General features: G+C 33.6%; 1 protein-coding gene across 1 annotated transcript; it reads left to right on the top strand.

Annotated features, from left to right (window-relative positions):
• Nucleotides 1-8,680: 8,680 nt before the first annotated feature.
• Nucleotides 8,681-11,838, top strand: LOC131873942 (probable serine/threonine-protein kinase PBL28). Its single transcript, XM_059217124.1, has 7 exons — nt 8,681-9,167; nt 9,541-9,624; nt 9,722-9,844; nt 10,517-10,738; nt 10,929-11,047; nt 11,177-11,434; nt 11,629-11,838. Exons 1-7 carry the CDS (start codon nt 8,681-8,683, stop codon nt 11,836-11,838), a joined length of 1,503 nt encoding a protein of 500 aa, XP_059073107.1.
• The last annotated feature ends 4,076 nt before the right edge of the window (nt 11,839-15,914 follow it).

The following is a 15,914-nucleotide window of genomic DNA, read 5'->3' as shown; positions in this document are numbered from 1 at the left end:
GATAATGGATGATGGAGAATGTCTTGAGATCAATTCAAGATTGTTGCATTTAATGCAGTATGATTCAATGGTCAGAATTGAACCGTTTGAATTGCTTAACCTAACAGGTTTAGGGTTTAGAGTTTTTGCTACTAACCTGTATGTTTCCTATAAGGTCGATGTTGTGTTTCTTTCTAAAGTTGTTGGCAAAATTTGTGAGTGTGTATCCAAGAGATGTGATACGTGATTTTTGCTAGACCAAAGGAGAGAAGAGATATCTGCAAAGTGAATGTGCAGAAGGTGAAGAGGAGCCTAAATGGATCTACATTAGCATTTAGTGTTGTTAACAGATCATTGTAATTCCTGTTGATCTCTAACCACTTCAACAACTGTAAAATCCCCTAACAAGGTAGCCTTAACTGGCTTGATTCAAAATCCCTTGATTAGAATCCCTTAACTGGGTAACTTGAGGCTAATGAGTTCTGAGAAGCTAGAGAGCTTAGGAGATCCTTTCAGCTATTGAGTTCTTGAAATCCTCTAACAAGGTGACCCTATCGGGTTTAACCCTTAACCGGGTATCCCTTAACCGAGTGATCCCTAACAGGATCGGTTCCTACTATAACCTATTGTAATGTCCTTAACCAGACAAGGCTCCTAACAGAGCAGACTTCTAAAGAGTTCAAAAAGAAGCTTGTGGGTATTCATCCCCACTGTGGTTTTTCCCAGTTGGGTTTCCATGTGAAAAATATGTGTGTCATGTGAAATGCTTTTGTCTTGTGATGCTTTGTTTTACTTGTTAAGCACATGAAGGTTCTATGTTTTATGCCTATCTATAAAACATATTGAACTCACTATTGTGAAGATCTGATGGTTAAGTTTACTTGTTTATGCATGAGAATATAATGATACTATAGTATTGAGCTAAGAGGAAAGCTCATTGAGTGACCGGTTCATGATTGATTGAGCTGTACTAGATGTTACTAGTTGCACTCTGTTTTACCAGTATCCCTGTTTGTTAGTCATTTGGAGTATTTGCTGTCAAACCAGTTTTGGACTGTATTTGTGTTTGTACTGATTCACCCACCCCTCTCAGTACCGGTTTGGTACTAGTGGTTCATTGTTGAGTTATTAGAAAGTGTCTGCCCAATCAAAACTGGATGAAACCTTCAATGATCAGGGAGAAAGAGTAATTGAGAAAAATGACCCTATCGATGTGGATGCATTAGATGTTGAAGGTACTAAATCAGAGATAGCTGAGAAGGAGAAAGAAGATAAGGAGAAAGCGGAAAAGGAGAAAGTGGAGAAGGAGAAGAGGAAAAGGAGAAAGTGGAGAAGGAGAAAGAGGAGAAAGAGAAAGCGAAGAAGGAGAAAATGGAGAAGGAGAAAGCAGAGAAGGAGAAGTAGAAAGAAGAAAAGGAGAAAGGGGAAAAATAGGAGAAAGAGAAGGCCGACAAGGAGGCCAAAGAGAAAGAAGAGTAGGAGAAGAAGAGACAAGAGGAGATCAAAGAAAAGGAAGGTCGATAGACTTCTGAGACTCCCAAGGCAACCAGAGATCAAGTTCAAGCTAAATAGGTTGATCCCACCGATCACAGTGAATTGACTCTTGCCTATCTTACCAAATATATAGACCAAAATGAGCTACTTAGAAGTATTCAACTTGCTCAAGAAAGATTGGAGGAACTAAGAAAGAAGAAAGAAAAAGATGTTATTCGATTTGCTGTTGATACTCTTTCAAACTTAGTCCCCGATACTGATCTTTCCGGTACCAATTCCTCACTAGCCTAGTTGAAGCTTCTATGCACAGTAGTGGGTGATCAAGTGCAATCATTGGAAGATGTTGCCCTGGCTACTGCAGAGAAAAATTGAAAATGCACTAAAATTTGCATTTGTGAAGGAAATTGATGAAGACAGAGACAAGATGACCCATCAGAGAGATGATATTAGTCTGGCAATGGCTAAAGGACATAAAATTTTGAGCAAAGTCTGCCAGGCCGATCTATTTTGTGATGATGCTTTGAAGAAGAAAGGTCAACTCCAATTGGAATTAAAGCAGTATATGGAGACCTTCAAAGTGCCATATGATTCCTTCATAGTATATGGGTAGACTATATAGACTCACAAACAACAGATTGCCAGAATTGATTTAGAGATTTGCAAGCAGACTCAAGATCTGCAAAAGCTTCAATTGCTTTTATTACCTAAGTTGCAGATTCTTTAGAAGTGCTTTCTAAACATGGAAGCCATTATTGTCACTCAGAAAATGAGAACTATGGATGCCATGGAGGAGTTAGCATTCCAAATGAAGACTTAGAGTGAAATTGTTGCCTCACTCCTAGATACTTGGTCTACAGACATGAAGGAATTTCTGAAAAACTTTAAATTCATTTTTGAAAATTTTTACTCTCCAATTTGATCAAACTGAGTTCATCTTCTATAGACATCCGTAATCCATTCAAATATCTTGCAACTTGTTCAACTTCATCATCAACATGTCCGGATATGTTATTCAACTTGTAAAATGCTTTGATGTACTCCTTCACACTAGATTCCTTTTGTCTCAAATTCTGCAACTTTCGAAACAGATTCAACTTTGACTTCAACTTAGCAATCATCTGATCCCATGTCTTAATCTTCTCTTTACCCCTTCTCTGTCTATCAACTTGCAAATTCTCCCACCAAAGAGATGTATGACCTTTCAACTGGGTATAGGCATATTTCATCTCACTCTCTTTTGCAGTGTTTTCAAAATCAAAATACTTCTCCATCTCCGAGATCCAATCCATCAATTCACCTGAATCCAACTTCCCATCATATTATAGTGGGGTAAAATCAAGTTTAGTATTCTCCCTACTCAAAACCCTCAAAAATCTTTCCTCATCCGGATCAACCACTAGTGGGTTTTCTTGTTCTGTCGAGGCTTCTTCTCCTTCATCTTCACTTACATCTTCAATATGTCAGCCTCTTCTTTAGGTTGTCTCCATGGCTTCCAACCGAGCTGCTATACCTCGCAACATCTCCATCATAGCAAGGTCTGCATTCCCACATGCTCCACCATTCCTAGCTCCTCTTCGCGCCATTGTTCAAGCTGGTCCTCTATAGCTATAGGTCCGATCTGCAATCCGCCACCCTACAACACAAATTTTAGGACACACAACCTCTAGAATGAAACTTCACTCTAATACCACTTGAAGCAGTCACCAGTTAGGAGGGACCTCAAAGAGATCAATCCGGACCAGTTAGCAAGAGTAACACAACAGAAACACAAAGATATGATGGAGGCAATGCAGAACATATTGATTTATTTCATGAAATTGTTTACAACCAATCAGTAACAACCGGGTTACAACATAACCGGCTCACAGGTCTGGTAGAACATACAAAATAGGTCACAACTAGGACCTTGAATCTTACGATCTATCTTCTATGTATAGTCTTGCTACTCGATTCTTAGATTACCTATATTCTAATGCATAATTACAATTATATATACAATCCAAAGGATCCAGTCGGCCCAAAAGGGAACAAAACCCAAAGAACAAGACCTAACGTGTAAAATTAACAAGGTCGACCTCCGCCAAGAGATTCCTCCGGAAAATCCAAAGGATGAAGTGTAGATCGCGGGAGAAGGTTGGCCACATGCCAAGGAACATCACAATCAACACCCAAGGCTCCACAAGATTCGAAAGGGGTTCCGGTAGATCACCAAAATAGGTCCAGGCAACCAGTAACAAGAACTGTCAACCGATAACAGGAAATTGACAAGGAAATTGATAGTGATAACTTGCCGAAAAATGATCCAAATGCGATGTGGTTTGGAACTAAGAAAGATGATCAAGTCTTCAAGTAGAATCCAACTCCACAAGATTCGGCGAGCCACAACTAGGACACAGAAAGAAAAATTAAAACTGCAAACATAAAGCAAAACAGAAAGAAAATGTTTTTGGTTGATGCAAGATTGCTATGAACCGGGGATGCTCCTGCATCAAAATGTCAAAATCATCTCCAAAGAAAAAGATGAAGTTTAAGAAGCAAGATTGCTATCCGGTCTTCCCACCATCCTTAGTGGCATCAAACATTGCGAACACCAGATGATTCTGAAATACAAGCTAATTGACGACAATATGAAGATTTTCTGAAGAAGGGTGATCATAATAAAGATTTGTCTCTGGATACTTAGTCATTTTTATGCATCTCTAGTGGAGTGGTATTTTGCAATTTCAATCAACACCTTAGATGTCATTCTATGTATGCACTAGTACACATGTAGGACTGCACGTGTCCTAAGTCAAATAGGTCTCTACTTTTGACTTGGTCACAATTAGTTGTAACTTTTCCTATTTTTTTGCATCATCCCTCTTCTATATATATGAGGGATTTCATTGTAATAAGGATCTTTATTCCGTATTCTTGCTAACACACCGACACTCTATAGAATTGAAAAGCTATCTATGTCTTCAAGATCTTATAGTGTATTCAAAAATTTAATCAAAGAAGAAAGTAATTTGCATCCAATCTTTGTCTTAGGACTACTTTATTGTGTGAGTGAATGTTCTTATGTCATTCTTGTTTACTTTCTTCGAGGTTAAATCTTGCATTGTGAAAAGTGTTGATTATTAGAAGAGGTTAAGTAGAATATTGTAAACTTTATTTTATGATATCTAGCTGAAAAAGTTTGTATTAAGTAGATAATAAGGTGAAGTCTTTGTGCTTTGTTGAGTTATCTTATTAGAGTAGAAAGTTTTATGGTATACTTGGAAGATTTTGTGCTTACAATATATCAATTTTGGGTTACAGTGGTTGATAGGACTTGAGTATTTGAAGGAAACTTTGAGTTCTTTTGTATACAAAAGGCCCACTCCTTAATTCATTTTCAAAAAAAGGAAGCAACAAGAGGCTTTGTACTCTTATGGACACTGCTTCCATTTAGCGTAGATTTTTAAGATTACTGCACAAGTTACAAACATTTTGTTACTCTATTTTAAATGGAGAATTAGAGAGATACATATTCTAAAAAAAGAGTATTAAGTTGTTACATACCATCTTGGATTCGTGTAAAGCTAGTAGGTAGATTTAGAATAAATAGAGATTGTAGTAGAAAGGGGGAGCCTTACCTTATAAATAGGAGAGATCATATCCTGCCTTTTGAGAGGTATTATCTCATGTATTGTCATGAAAATCACATTTTGTAAGCCACCACGAGTCTACAAAAATTTTACCCAACAGTGTCTTACAATATACAATTTATCTAGGGGGTGCCTAATCAATTAGCTTCTCTGCAATCTCCATGCAATGGTTTGCAATAGGATATGCACATATGTTCTATCACAAGCATATTCTTGCTAACAACCATCAAATTTATTTTGATATAAAATATTAAAACACTATCAAATTGTATTGCTCATGTCAAATGACATAGTTATTACACCAACACTTGCAAAAGTTTAATATGCTCGAAATATTCTTTCATTTTGTCAAATATACTACAAAACCATCCAATCTATGGTACAAATTCATATGTATGTACAATTTTGTTGCCAAAAGTTTGCAAACCTTGGATGAAAATGCTATTTTTTCCTATTTCTCAAATACCAAGTGTTATATATGAAAATAAGGGTTTTGGGGTCTTTTAGACTCAATAATAAGGTCTCTTTTTTGCCTAACAATCCACCTAAAAAATTCTCATGTTCAAATCACCCTCAAATTTAAGAAGTTTGTAGATCTAGAGCTCCGATACCTTGTAGGAGCCAATAGTGAGCTTACACCTAGGTAGGATCACCTTAAAAATAAAAAAATAACCTTTCACAATAGAGTATGTCAAGACAATTTAACTTGCTTGGTTATGGATGCAAAGTCTACAATGATGGACCAATCTCCTATACTTACTAAAATGTACTAGAGGCCTTGCTTATATAGGCAAGGTGAGATAATATTAGATATAATTATGACAAATGTTTTAATCCTATAAAATGAGACAACAAAAAATTAAATGTTCCAAGACACAATAAATAAATGACATAAGATAAGATAAGTCTCATGACCACTAAGACTTCTAAAAAGATTTCTAGACTCCTAATTAAACTTAACTAGTGTGAATAAGACCTACTAGGTAAACTAATTATCTTATAATTATAATAAGAATTGAATAAGACCTACTAGGTGAACAAATTATCTTATAAATATAATAAGAATTGAATAAGACCTACTAAGTGAATATATATAAAACTAAACTTTTATTACAAATAAAGAGTTTTCCACTTTTTATATATTCAATATTTTAAACATTTATATAGAATATTATTTAAATTTTTTTACAGCATTACCTGTACATATAAATATCGAGGTAGTTTTTCTGGATAATTTTCTATAACTGTAGAGAAAAAAATCCAGCAATAGCCTTTTAAATACAAAATTATCCATAGTGTAAATCGCTCAGGTGGGTCAATTCTCCTCAATATTTACATTGGGTTTGTCCTAATTTAAATAAAATAATTTAGTTGTTAAAAAAATGAGAAACCCATCATTAGGGACTATGCAAATGAGACATCCACAGCGATGATCACAACCAAAAGTATTGTAGTTTATAAGCAACTCACAAACTTCTTGCCCAAAAGAATTCAGGCAATTAAAGAGCCTTTTCTGTGTATGTTTCAAGTTTTGCATAGAATATTAAGCCAGTATAGCAGAGAAAGAAGCAGCCCAGTTGAGCAGTTTTTCAATACAGAACATTATGAGGAAAAAGCTACTATTAGGAATAAAGTTCAGCCAACTGGAAATTTATGTTGTTCTCATTACCATATTTTTATGCAGTGAGAGAAATGATGCAGGTATTTGTAACAGTTTTGTATAGACATAACATTTATCTGTTAATAGACTGTGTGGTGTCAATTCTGCAAACCAAACTCCAGGACTTGTCTTTAATGAATAGTGGTTCAGGGGAGTTCATCTTCTATGAACTCTAATAGTCTGCTTTCATGACATAATATCTGTAGAGACCAGTTAAAGTTTTCTCATGGACAATCTAAAATAGATAGTCCAGTTTGGTCAAAGTTCCCTGTAGACATTATTTCTTGCTTTCAGAGAAGAACTGATGCTTGTTGATGCTAAGCCATTTGGTTTGTACATTTTTGAACTATTCTAATTCATACTTGAACACTTTCCTAATTTAACTGCAAATAAGTTTATTGATGGGACAAGATTAAAGTGGCTTGTTCTTATTTTATTGGGGAAATTCTGGTTTATAGTCTGGATCGAGTCTAGATAGATTATTTATGGAGGATCTCTTTTCATAGGTCATTTTTGGGGGATCATCAGTCCTCACACTTTATTTGTTCATATTCACGAGTTCAATGGCTCAGCGAAGGCACAAGACTTGTGAGCTCAGTGATCAAGCAGGGGTTTGAACCTTAGTGACCGCCTCACCAATGAAATGTTTCTAACTTTCTACCATGACACAAAACATCAATTGACAGGTGGCTTATTCTTTTAAATTATATATTGACATGTATTTAACATTGTTCAAATTCATAATCCCACTGATAATCCAGAAAATATGTCATAACAGTAGGTTCTAGTCTCTTACCTATTGTCTGTCTATGAGTGTTTCTTCAAATTTATAATTCCAGCGATGTTTCAGATACTAACATTTTTTTAGACTGACTCTGATTTTTTCCCATATCTATAATTTCACTCCAGCTTTTCTTTGGATCTCGTTTGCAAGGTCTTAATAATGTGCTTCCTGTAACCCCTAGTTATGTAAGCTGTCCTTATTCATGCACTATTTGAAAGTGGGATTTAAATCTATGACCATTATCATCTATGTTTTTTAAAAAATTAACCTTTACAAAATTTTAATAACATAGCCCATATAGCCTCTGGTTATAGCATTTTTCCCTAACTTTTTTAAAAAACGTTTCATCTAAGTTGTAATTTAAACCACTGTTTATGAGGTACTGATATTGGGTTGTACACTTTTATTGGTTTTGGGACATTTGTAGCCAAGATTTTATTCAAATTGATAGTCCTTTCAGATTCTAAGTAGAGTCAAGCTTCTGATGGTATAAGGCTAAAAATGTGTTCCAGCCAAAATTGATAAATCAAACTGATTTTTATGAGAACAAGAATATTTGGCTGTACTCTTTTTTAATTTGACACATATGTAGCTAAAACTCTGTTCGAATTAATAATTCTTCTATATTCAAACAATGGTATAATTTTAATAGAAGTGTCGTCTTCTATCTATTCTATTTCAAAATGTTGAAATGTTTTAGATTGCTACTAGGACATTTTCTTATAATTGATAGTTTTTTTTTATTGTTTCTACTATATGGGATTACTCTGAGTTGTAATCTTCAGCTATTTTGGCCCTTTTTTTGGTGAACCCTTTCCAAATAAGGTACAACAGTTGTTGTTCAAATACGGATGACCTTTCCATGGTCTATGAATTATGTGCAAGAGTTTCTAGAAGAAAATATGTATATTTTTTGATCATCAAAAAGAAGAAAAGTGCAGTATCAACACCATTTCTTTCATTTTTGTCCATGTATGGACTGTTCTGTTTAACGAATTCTGAACTGATAAACATGCAGATCCAGCTTGTAGCCTTAATTTCACGTTATACCCGTATTCACCTTCTCCCGGTTGCTTGAAGGGTCATAATACTACCAATCTAAGTTGGGGGACCTTGGAGGCACATCAGTGCTGTATGGATGCTAATGTAGCTTTTGCTGAAGCATTGGCCATGAAAGCAAACCATAGTGGGGGTTCCATCTTCTTGGACCCAGAGGAGGAGTTGGCTTGTAGAGGAGTTTTCATCCAAGACCATCCTGAGCTTGCAAACTGCTCCTTTTACGAGTTTAGCAAAGCTGGAGCTGGTATCTGCTACAACGAGACCGTTGACGACATCAACAAGAAGCTTGGAAAAGACTTGAATAATTTACAAACAATCTGTGATGGTACACTTAAAGACATGGATAGTATGAGCAACAGCCAGGCCTGTAGAGACTGTCATGGAAAATTCAATAATGAAACCGGGGTTTTGAATAAAGAATTGAGTGGTAGAACAGATGTGCCAGGGAATGTACAAGATTGTGGACTGGCCCTTTTCATTGTAATGGGTGCTTCTCGCATATATGATAATGAATGGATTCAATCCTTGAACAGCTGCTTGGTATATGAACAACTGGATAATGGTAAGATTATTCAAATCTATGTAAAGTTCTTTAGACCTAATTTACTTGTGACAGATTTACCTCCACTTTAAATCCACATCAAATACATGTTCAGAAGAGGTGTTTAAAGGTCCTAGAGGTGATTGCCTCTGTTTTTGGGTATAGTTGAATTAGCCCTAAATGTTTCACTTTTGGATTCACGAGTTCACAAATTGTGCTAATTTTTTCTGTTCGTGCCGACTTGCAGAAAAACAGAAGTCCTCAAGCTCTAGCAGGAACCCTATAATTGGTAGCTATCCTTATCATAAGACTAGAAATGAACATTAAAAGATAATATCAGAGTTTTTCTGTAAGAAATTGCCATTTCTAATTAGGCTTGTTTATCTGTGAACAGAAGTGGTAGCAGCTACAGTTGGAGCCGTTGCCATTTTACTTGCTTTGATGGTTTTGGTGAAAAAAATTAAAGAAAAGAAAAAAGGTATTGAGCTCAATGTTGAGAACATGTAGCGTGTGACTAAAGTTATATGATGGGATTCTGCACCATACAAATGCTATTTTTTCTTCTTCTGCTACAGGTGTAGGTAAAACCAAAGCACTTGGTGCAGATGGATCTCCTGTGGTTAGATTTTCAACTGAAGAGATTTTGGAAGCAATAAACAATACCGCTCCTTGGGCTTTCCTAGGAGAAGGAAGTACTGGTGAGTTAATGCTACCTTCACGTATAATGTTTTTCCATTAATCTAAAGGGAGAGAAAAGTAAAATTTCAATGTTAGAGAACATATTAAGACTTAGTGTATCTTAATAAAAATTGAAAGTATTCCTCCATGAAGTTTGATTTCGAACCAATTTCAAAAGGACTTGATTGCTGGGTATCTTTCCAAAAATAACACAAAATGAAGCTAAAATTAGTCTGAGACAGTCTGCCTGATCAAACTGATTTTTGCATTTCAATCTTTTTTTATGCATAGTGATGATGAGCACGTTTAACTTTCAACAGTCCTCTAGCTGAATAAATTATATCATAAATCAGCTGTCAAAATATTTACATAATTGTCCTTGTTATTTTTGAAGACATCACATTCTAAAATGAAATTTATTTCTGTTTCCACTTTTTCAAAAATACAAAAAATACACTCTTTCTTCCTAATCTTCTTCTATATAAATTTCAACAAATAAGAAAATACCAATGTCCTATTAAACTTCAAAGCCTAATGTGGGTTTTCGAAAATAGTTGCTTTGCAGAGCTGTCCCTTTATTCTCCTATGCATTGGTCAGCATTATGCTCGCTATTTTATTTTATTGGATGCTTTAATATCTTAAAATCCTCATTGACATTGATAGATTTTTAAAAAATGCTCAATTGTTGCAGGTAAAGTGTACAAGGGAAGGCTACCTAGTGGCCAGTTTGTAGCCATTAAACACATTTCCAAAGATGTTGTACAAGCTGACGCATTTGAAACGAAGATTAAGACCATCTTGAAAATTAGGCATAAAAACCTGGTATCTCTACTTGGCTACTGTGATGAGGATGGTGAGAAATACTTTGTTTATGAGTATTGTGCCAATGGAAATCTATCTCAGATGCTTCTAGGTAACAACTCCTCTCTATCACTGATTTTATCAGTCTACAAATTCACTGAACATTCATTTTCAGTTTTCAGGTTTCTTTTTACTCTACTATGATGTATACTTTCAAGTTTCAATGGGGTAGTTAGGTTATTTGAGAACGTTAATAATGTAATTTCATTTGATATTCATTCAAACATTTGCAAATTAAACAGGCCTAGAGGATAAAGTGTTAACATGGGAGCAAAGATTGAAAATTGCATATGGCTGTGTTATTGGCTTGCGTTTCCTTCATCTCTATCCAGATGGATGCATAGTTCATCGTGATATAAAGGCAACAATAACCTAAACCAGCAATTCAGTTTCTCTTCGTTGTATTGATTTGTATGTTTATTTTGTTGATTGAATAGTAGCATGGTAAATAATCTCATTTTCAAAGTTTCTATTTGTTTTTGCTTTACAGCCAAATAATATCCTCCTCACAGAATCCATGGAAGCAAAGCTTGCAGATTTTGGGTTGATCAGGATATTTAAGATTCAGGAAACAAAAGTTTTTACTACTGTGAAGGGCACTAGGGGATATTTGGATCCTGAATATGTTAGTCAGGGAAGACTAACATGCTCTAGTGATATTTACAGCTTTGGTGTAGTTTTGCTCCAACTTCTTTCTGGCAAGGGAGCAATTGATCTTGACCAATCTTATCCAGATTTCCTTGTAAAGGTGCACACCCAGTTTTGTCTTATCAGATCTCCACAATCTATAATGAGTAATACAACTGTTTTTAGATTAGATTGTCTCGAGACATTTTTACTAATGTAGAAGTTCAATGGATTTTCTTTAGTTTTGGGTTTATAGCTCATTGCAGATATGTTGAAGTAACTGTTATTATTAATCTTGATTTCATGATGTTGCAGGCACATGAGGTTGTCCACACAAATCCCATCGATCCTTCAAAATATGCAGATCCAAGGTTGAATGGGGAATATAGCAGGGAAGCATTTATAGTTTTACTGAAGTTGGCTGTTATTTGCACAGCTTCCTCATATCAAGGACGCCCAAGTGTCTTGGAGGTATATGGAGATATCCAGAATGCTTTGACGCTTTCTAGTTCCTTATCTTTGTAGAAGTTCAGCAACCTCTGTGTTAAATAAAAGAAAATGATATTCAGGAGGTAATTTTCATTTACCATGGTCGCTCACTTGAATTGGGTGTTTATTATGAGCTCACTCTCTAAAATTATGTATTCAGTCCTATTCTAATTAGTGTTCCCTAGTAGCCGTTAGAGATATACAGAGCTAGTGCATGTACAGGGTAATTTATATTATTTTGAAAAAATAAAATTATAAAAGGTTGAGTAAATATAAGTGTAAGGGTTGTGTGTTGTAATGTTTAAAATTTAATAAAATGTTTATATTAAATTTGTTATATGTTCTAGTTGTATCATTATTATTATTGACATTTTTATTTATAAAATGATGATTGAATCTTAAAATTAATTATTATATATAATTGTTTTTATATTTTCTTGATATTAGAGTAATTGTTTTCTTGTGTATATATTTCTTTTCATAAATTATTGATTGTCTTCAAAATTCTATATGTTAGAATTTAGTGTTATGAAATAATATTATTAACTTTTAAATACAAATGGTTATTAGAAAAGAAATTTTTAAGAAGGTGAAAGAGTTATACTTGCTTCATTATCAATATCTACAAATATATAGTCTTATAGTTTTCCAATCTAAAGATAATAGGAACAGGGCATAAAATGAAAAAGTAAGGGATTGCTTATCCAAGTTTCCAAATCTATGAGGATAAGAAAAATAAATAAAATCCCATGGATTGTGTAGCCCGTTATCCTATCCTGAAATTAATAACCAAAGTACACTTAATACATATTTGCAATATCATAATTACGATAAACATATCTAAAGTTATAAAAATATTACACTAACTTCTCCCCTTAAGTACATAAGTTATAAAAATATTACACTAACTTCTCCACTTAAGTACAACTGAGGTAAGAAGAAACAACTCTTGACAACAAAGCCTAAAAAAGTACCTAATAAAATTTGAAATAAACCTAAAGTAAAAAGAGAGTGCACACCCCAAAACTAGAATAGTAGAAAATATGTAGGAAAGAAAACTCCATCCCAACTAAAGTATGTGAATGAGGACAAGATAGCCCACCCAATAGTGAATGCCTTAAAATCCCTACAAGATAAGGTACACATGTGCCTCCACAAAGAAGAGAGAGAAGAACAATGCAAAATAATTCATGAAAGTTTGCTACAATAGGTCCATTTGCAAGATCTGAGTATCTTCCTTTTGAAAGAAATAAACTCCAAGTTGTCAAACTACTAAATTTTCACTTAATTGGAATGTAGAAAGAAATCAAGATGTATGTTTTTGGAAGTTACTTATGCGTCTCAATGATAATGTTGAATTATGACTATGCTATACAAGATTTGAGAATAGTAACCATTGAAGTATGAAACATGGACCAATTTGAATTAGGATGTGTCTAGTGAGTATCATGATGTGAGAGAGAGAGAGAGAGAGAGAGAGAGAGAGAGAGTGTGTGTGTGTGTGTGTGTGTGTGTGTGTGTGTGTGTGTGTGTGAGAGAGAGAGAGAGAGAGAGAGAGAGAGAGAGAGAGAGAGAGTAGAATGAAAATTTATGAAATTTTGCAATATGATGTATCTTCTTTTTGGAAGAAAGAAACTCTAAGTTGTCAAACTATTGAATTTTCATTCAAGTGGAATGTAGAAAGAAATCATTATGTATGATTTTTGAAGTTGCTCATGTGTCTCAATGTAGATGCTAAATTATGACCACACTAGACAAGGTTTGAGAATGGTGACCATTAAAGTATACATCATGGACCAATTTGAATCAAGATGTGTTAAGAGAGTAGCATAATGTCGTGGAGAGAGACTATGAGAATTTAGAATGAGAGAGTATAAAATTTGATGCAAGTTGTCATCAAATAGAAGACATAATATCCTCAGGAGTGTCATCCAAATTTAAATATGAATCTCTATAGACAAGCAGGAGATGTCTGGTAGAAATATGTCCCAATAAAATGAATTTAGAAGATAAATCTAATATTGCAAGTTACAAAAAAATACTAAAACATCTCAAAGAAGCAACTCTAAAATTATAGTAGCAACAAGCTCGAAGGATATTGAATTTCCTCCACTACAGATGTGTTATTAAGTTATGACAGCCAATTAGATTAATCATCTCATGAGGATGTGTCCACACAAGATGGGGGTAACAAAATTCTTAGTATCATCCATATATGCTTATTCATCTAAAGAACATCACAATCAATTGAAATTCCAAAGTCTCCATACAACAATCAGATGCCAATCCAAATGGTGAAGGAGTACTTAGTGTGCTCTATGTGATGTAGTATATCCTCAAAAATAATAAGACATATTAGTCTATAGACTATGTTATTGTTATTAAACCATCCATTTTTATCTTTATAGTCACTTGACTCTAGAATGAGTCCAAAAAAAATAGAATAATAGATCTTAATCAAGGTAGTGATTTTTAATCCCTTTCTTTTAGGATAAATAGTTCTCTAAAGTTGGCTTGATGATAGGAATATAGAATTTAATATTAAAATCTACGATGAAACCCCCCAAAATAGAACTTTATATTAGTTTCTAATTACAAAATGCATATGTATAAGCCAAGTACATATATTAAGTTGAGTGCATGCATATTAAAAATCTATTAAGTGTTCAATTTTTATACTCTTAGTTACTAAAATTACCCCTCTTAGAAAGTACAATATTTATCATTTAATTTTAGTGTGATACATAAGGTTCTAGATTTAATCAAGTTTTATAGGGCCTAAAAGTGGTCAAAGGTTTGAAAGTATTTTTTAATTATATAATAGGAACTCAAATACTAAACCACTATGCAGATATAAAAAAACACCCTAAAAAGAGTCCAATTGAAACCATTTATACCTTGATACAAAAAAGTGTAAAATTCCACAAATTAAAGAAATTGCACCTAATTTTGAGTTCAAAATGACCAAGCTATGGCAACAGTGGGGTTTCTTTAGCCTTCTGGACATAATGAAAGGGTCCATTTGGCTTGAATATTCTTAAAAAATGAGCAATGTATTTGATTAGAGATTTAAATTCTCATTTTCTTGTATGTCATATAATCTTTGAATTAAATGAAATGAATGGCTTTTCTTACTTTTTCAAGCCTCTTAGATCTATTCAAATAGAAAAAAATAGTAATAGTATGATCAAAAGAGCTACAATCACTATATTAGAGAAAGCACACACATAATAGTTAGTAAACTTTTTAAAACCTTTATGACAATCTAGATCATCTAAATATGCAAGAGAAATCATACTCAAATTTTAGGTAACTTGCATTCAAATATGATTAACCCCTTGAATATTCTAAATGTGGAAAATATTTAGAAGTTATTTTACACTTATTCTTTGATATAATGTTATAATCTATGATTAGATTTATAGGTAAAATCTAGTGCTATGAAATATACTTATTAACTTTCAAATAAAAATTAGTTATAAAAAAAGGTAAATTTTCAAGAAGACAAAAGAGCTCACAATGTATAATTCATTATCAATAAAAAAGAAAGATAAATACAAATATGTAACCTTATAGTTTTCAAATCCATTGAGGATTAGGATAAGGCATAAAATAAAAAAGTAGGGGATTGATTATCTAACTTTTTAAATCTACAAGAAAAAGAAGAAAAAGTGAAAGCCCATGAATTGTGCAACTCATTATCCTATTCTACCTAAGTACTTAAAATAAATTGCCTAAGTAAACTTACATAAACATGCGCAATATCATACTTAGGATAAATATATTCAAAGTAATAAAAAATATTACACTAATACTACAAGATAATTAATTAACATATTTTTAAAAAATTTAAATCTTTAGCATTAATATTAGAAACAGGCTTAATTTTAATTGACATTAGCTATTCTCAATATAATATATCATGTGTAATACACCATGTCATAATTCTAACATGTAACACCATGTCATCACCATACTTTTCATACAAATTGTATGGGTGATAGAGCCCACAATAGTCACTATCTTTGATTCTCCTACCATGCCACTTTCCATCATGATGAAATACTATCTATTGTTGCTTTCTTATTATTTTGTTGATACTACCATCATTG

The sequence above is a fragment of the Cryptomeria japonica genome, chromosome 3, assembly GCF_030272615.1.
Source record: "Cryptomeria japonica chromosome 3, Sugi_1.0, whole genome shotgun sequence".
Classification (NCBI taxonomy): domain Eukaryota; kingdom Viridiplantae; phylum Streptophyta; class Pinopsida; order Cupressales; family Cupressaceae; genus Cryptomeria; species Cryptomeria japonica.
Note: the sequence above shows the minus strand (reverse complement) of the source record. Positions and strands in the feature narration are given on the sequence as shown.

What these genes read in the sequence shown, in the direction of transcription:
- LOC131873942 (XM_059217124.1), top strand. Translation starts at nt 8,681, where the DNA reads ATGGATGCTAATGTAGCTTTTGCTGAAGCATTGGCCATGAAAGCAAAC. An exon ending in ATATGAACAACTGGATAATG is followed by an intron (nt 9,168 to 9,540) that starts GTAAGATTATTC and finishes ATCTGTGAACAG; the next exon opens with AAGTGGTAGCAGCTACAGTT. An exon ending in TCTATCTCAGATGCTTCTAG is followed by an intron (nt 10,739 to 10,928) that starts GTAACAACTCCT and finishes CAAATTAAACAG; the next exon opens with GCCTAGAGGATAAAGTGTTA.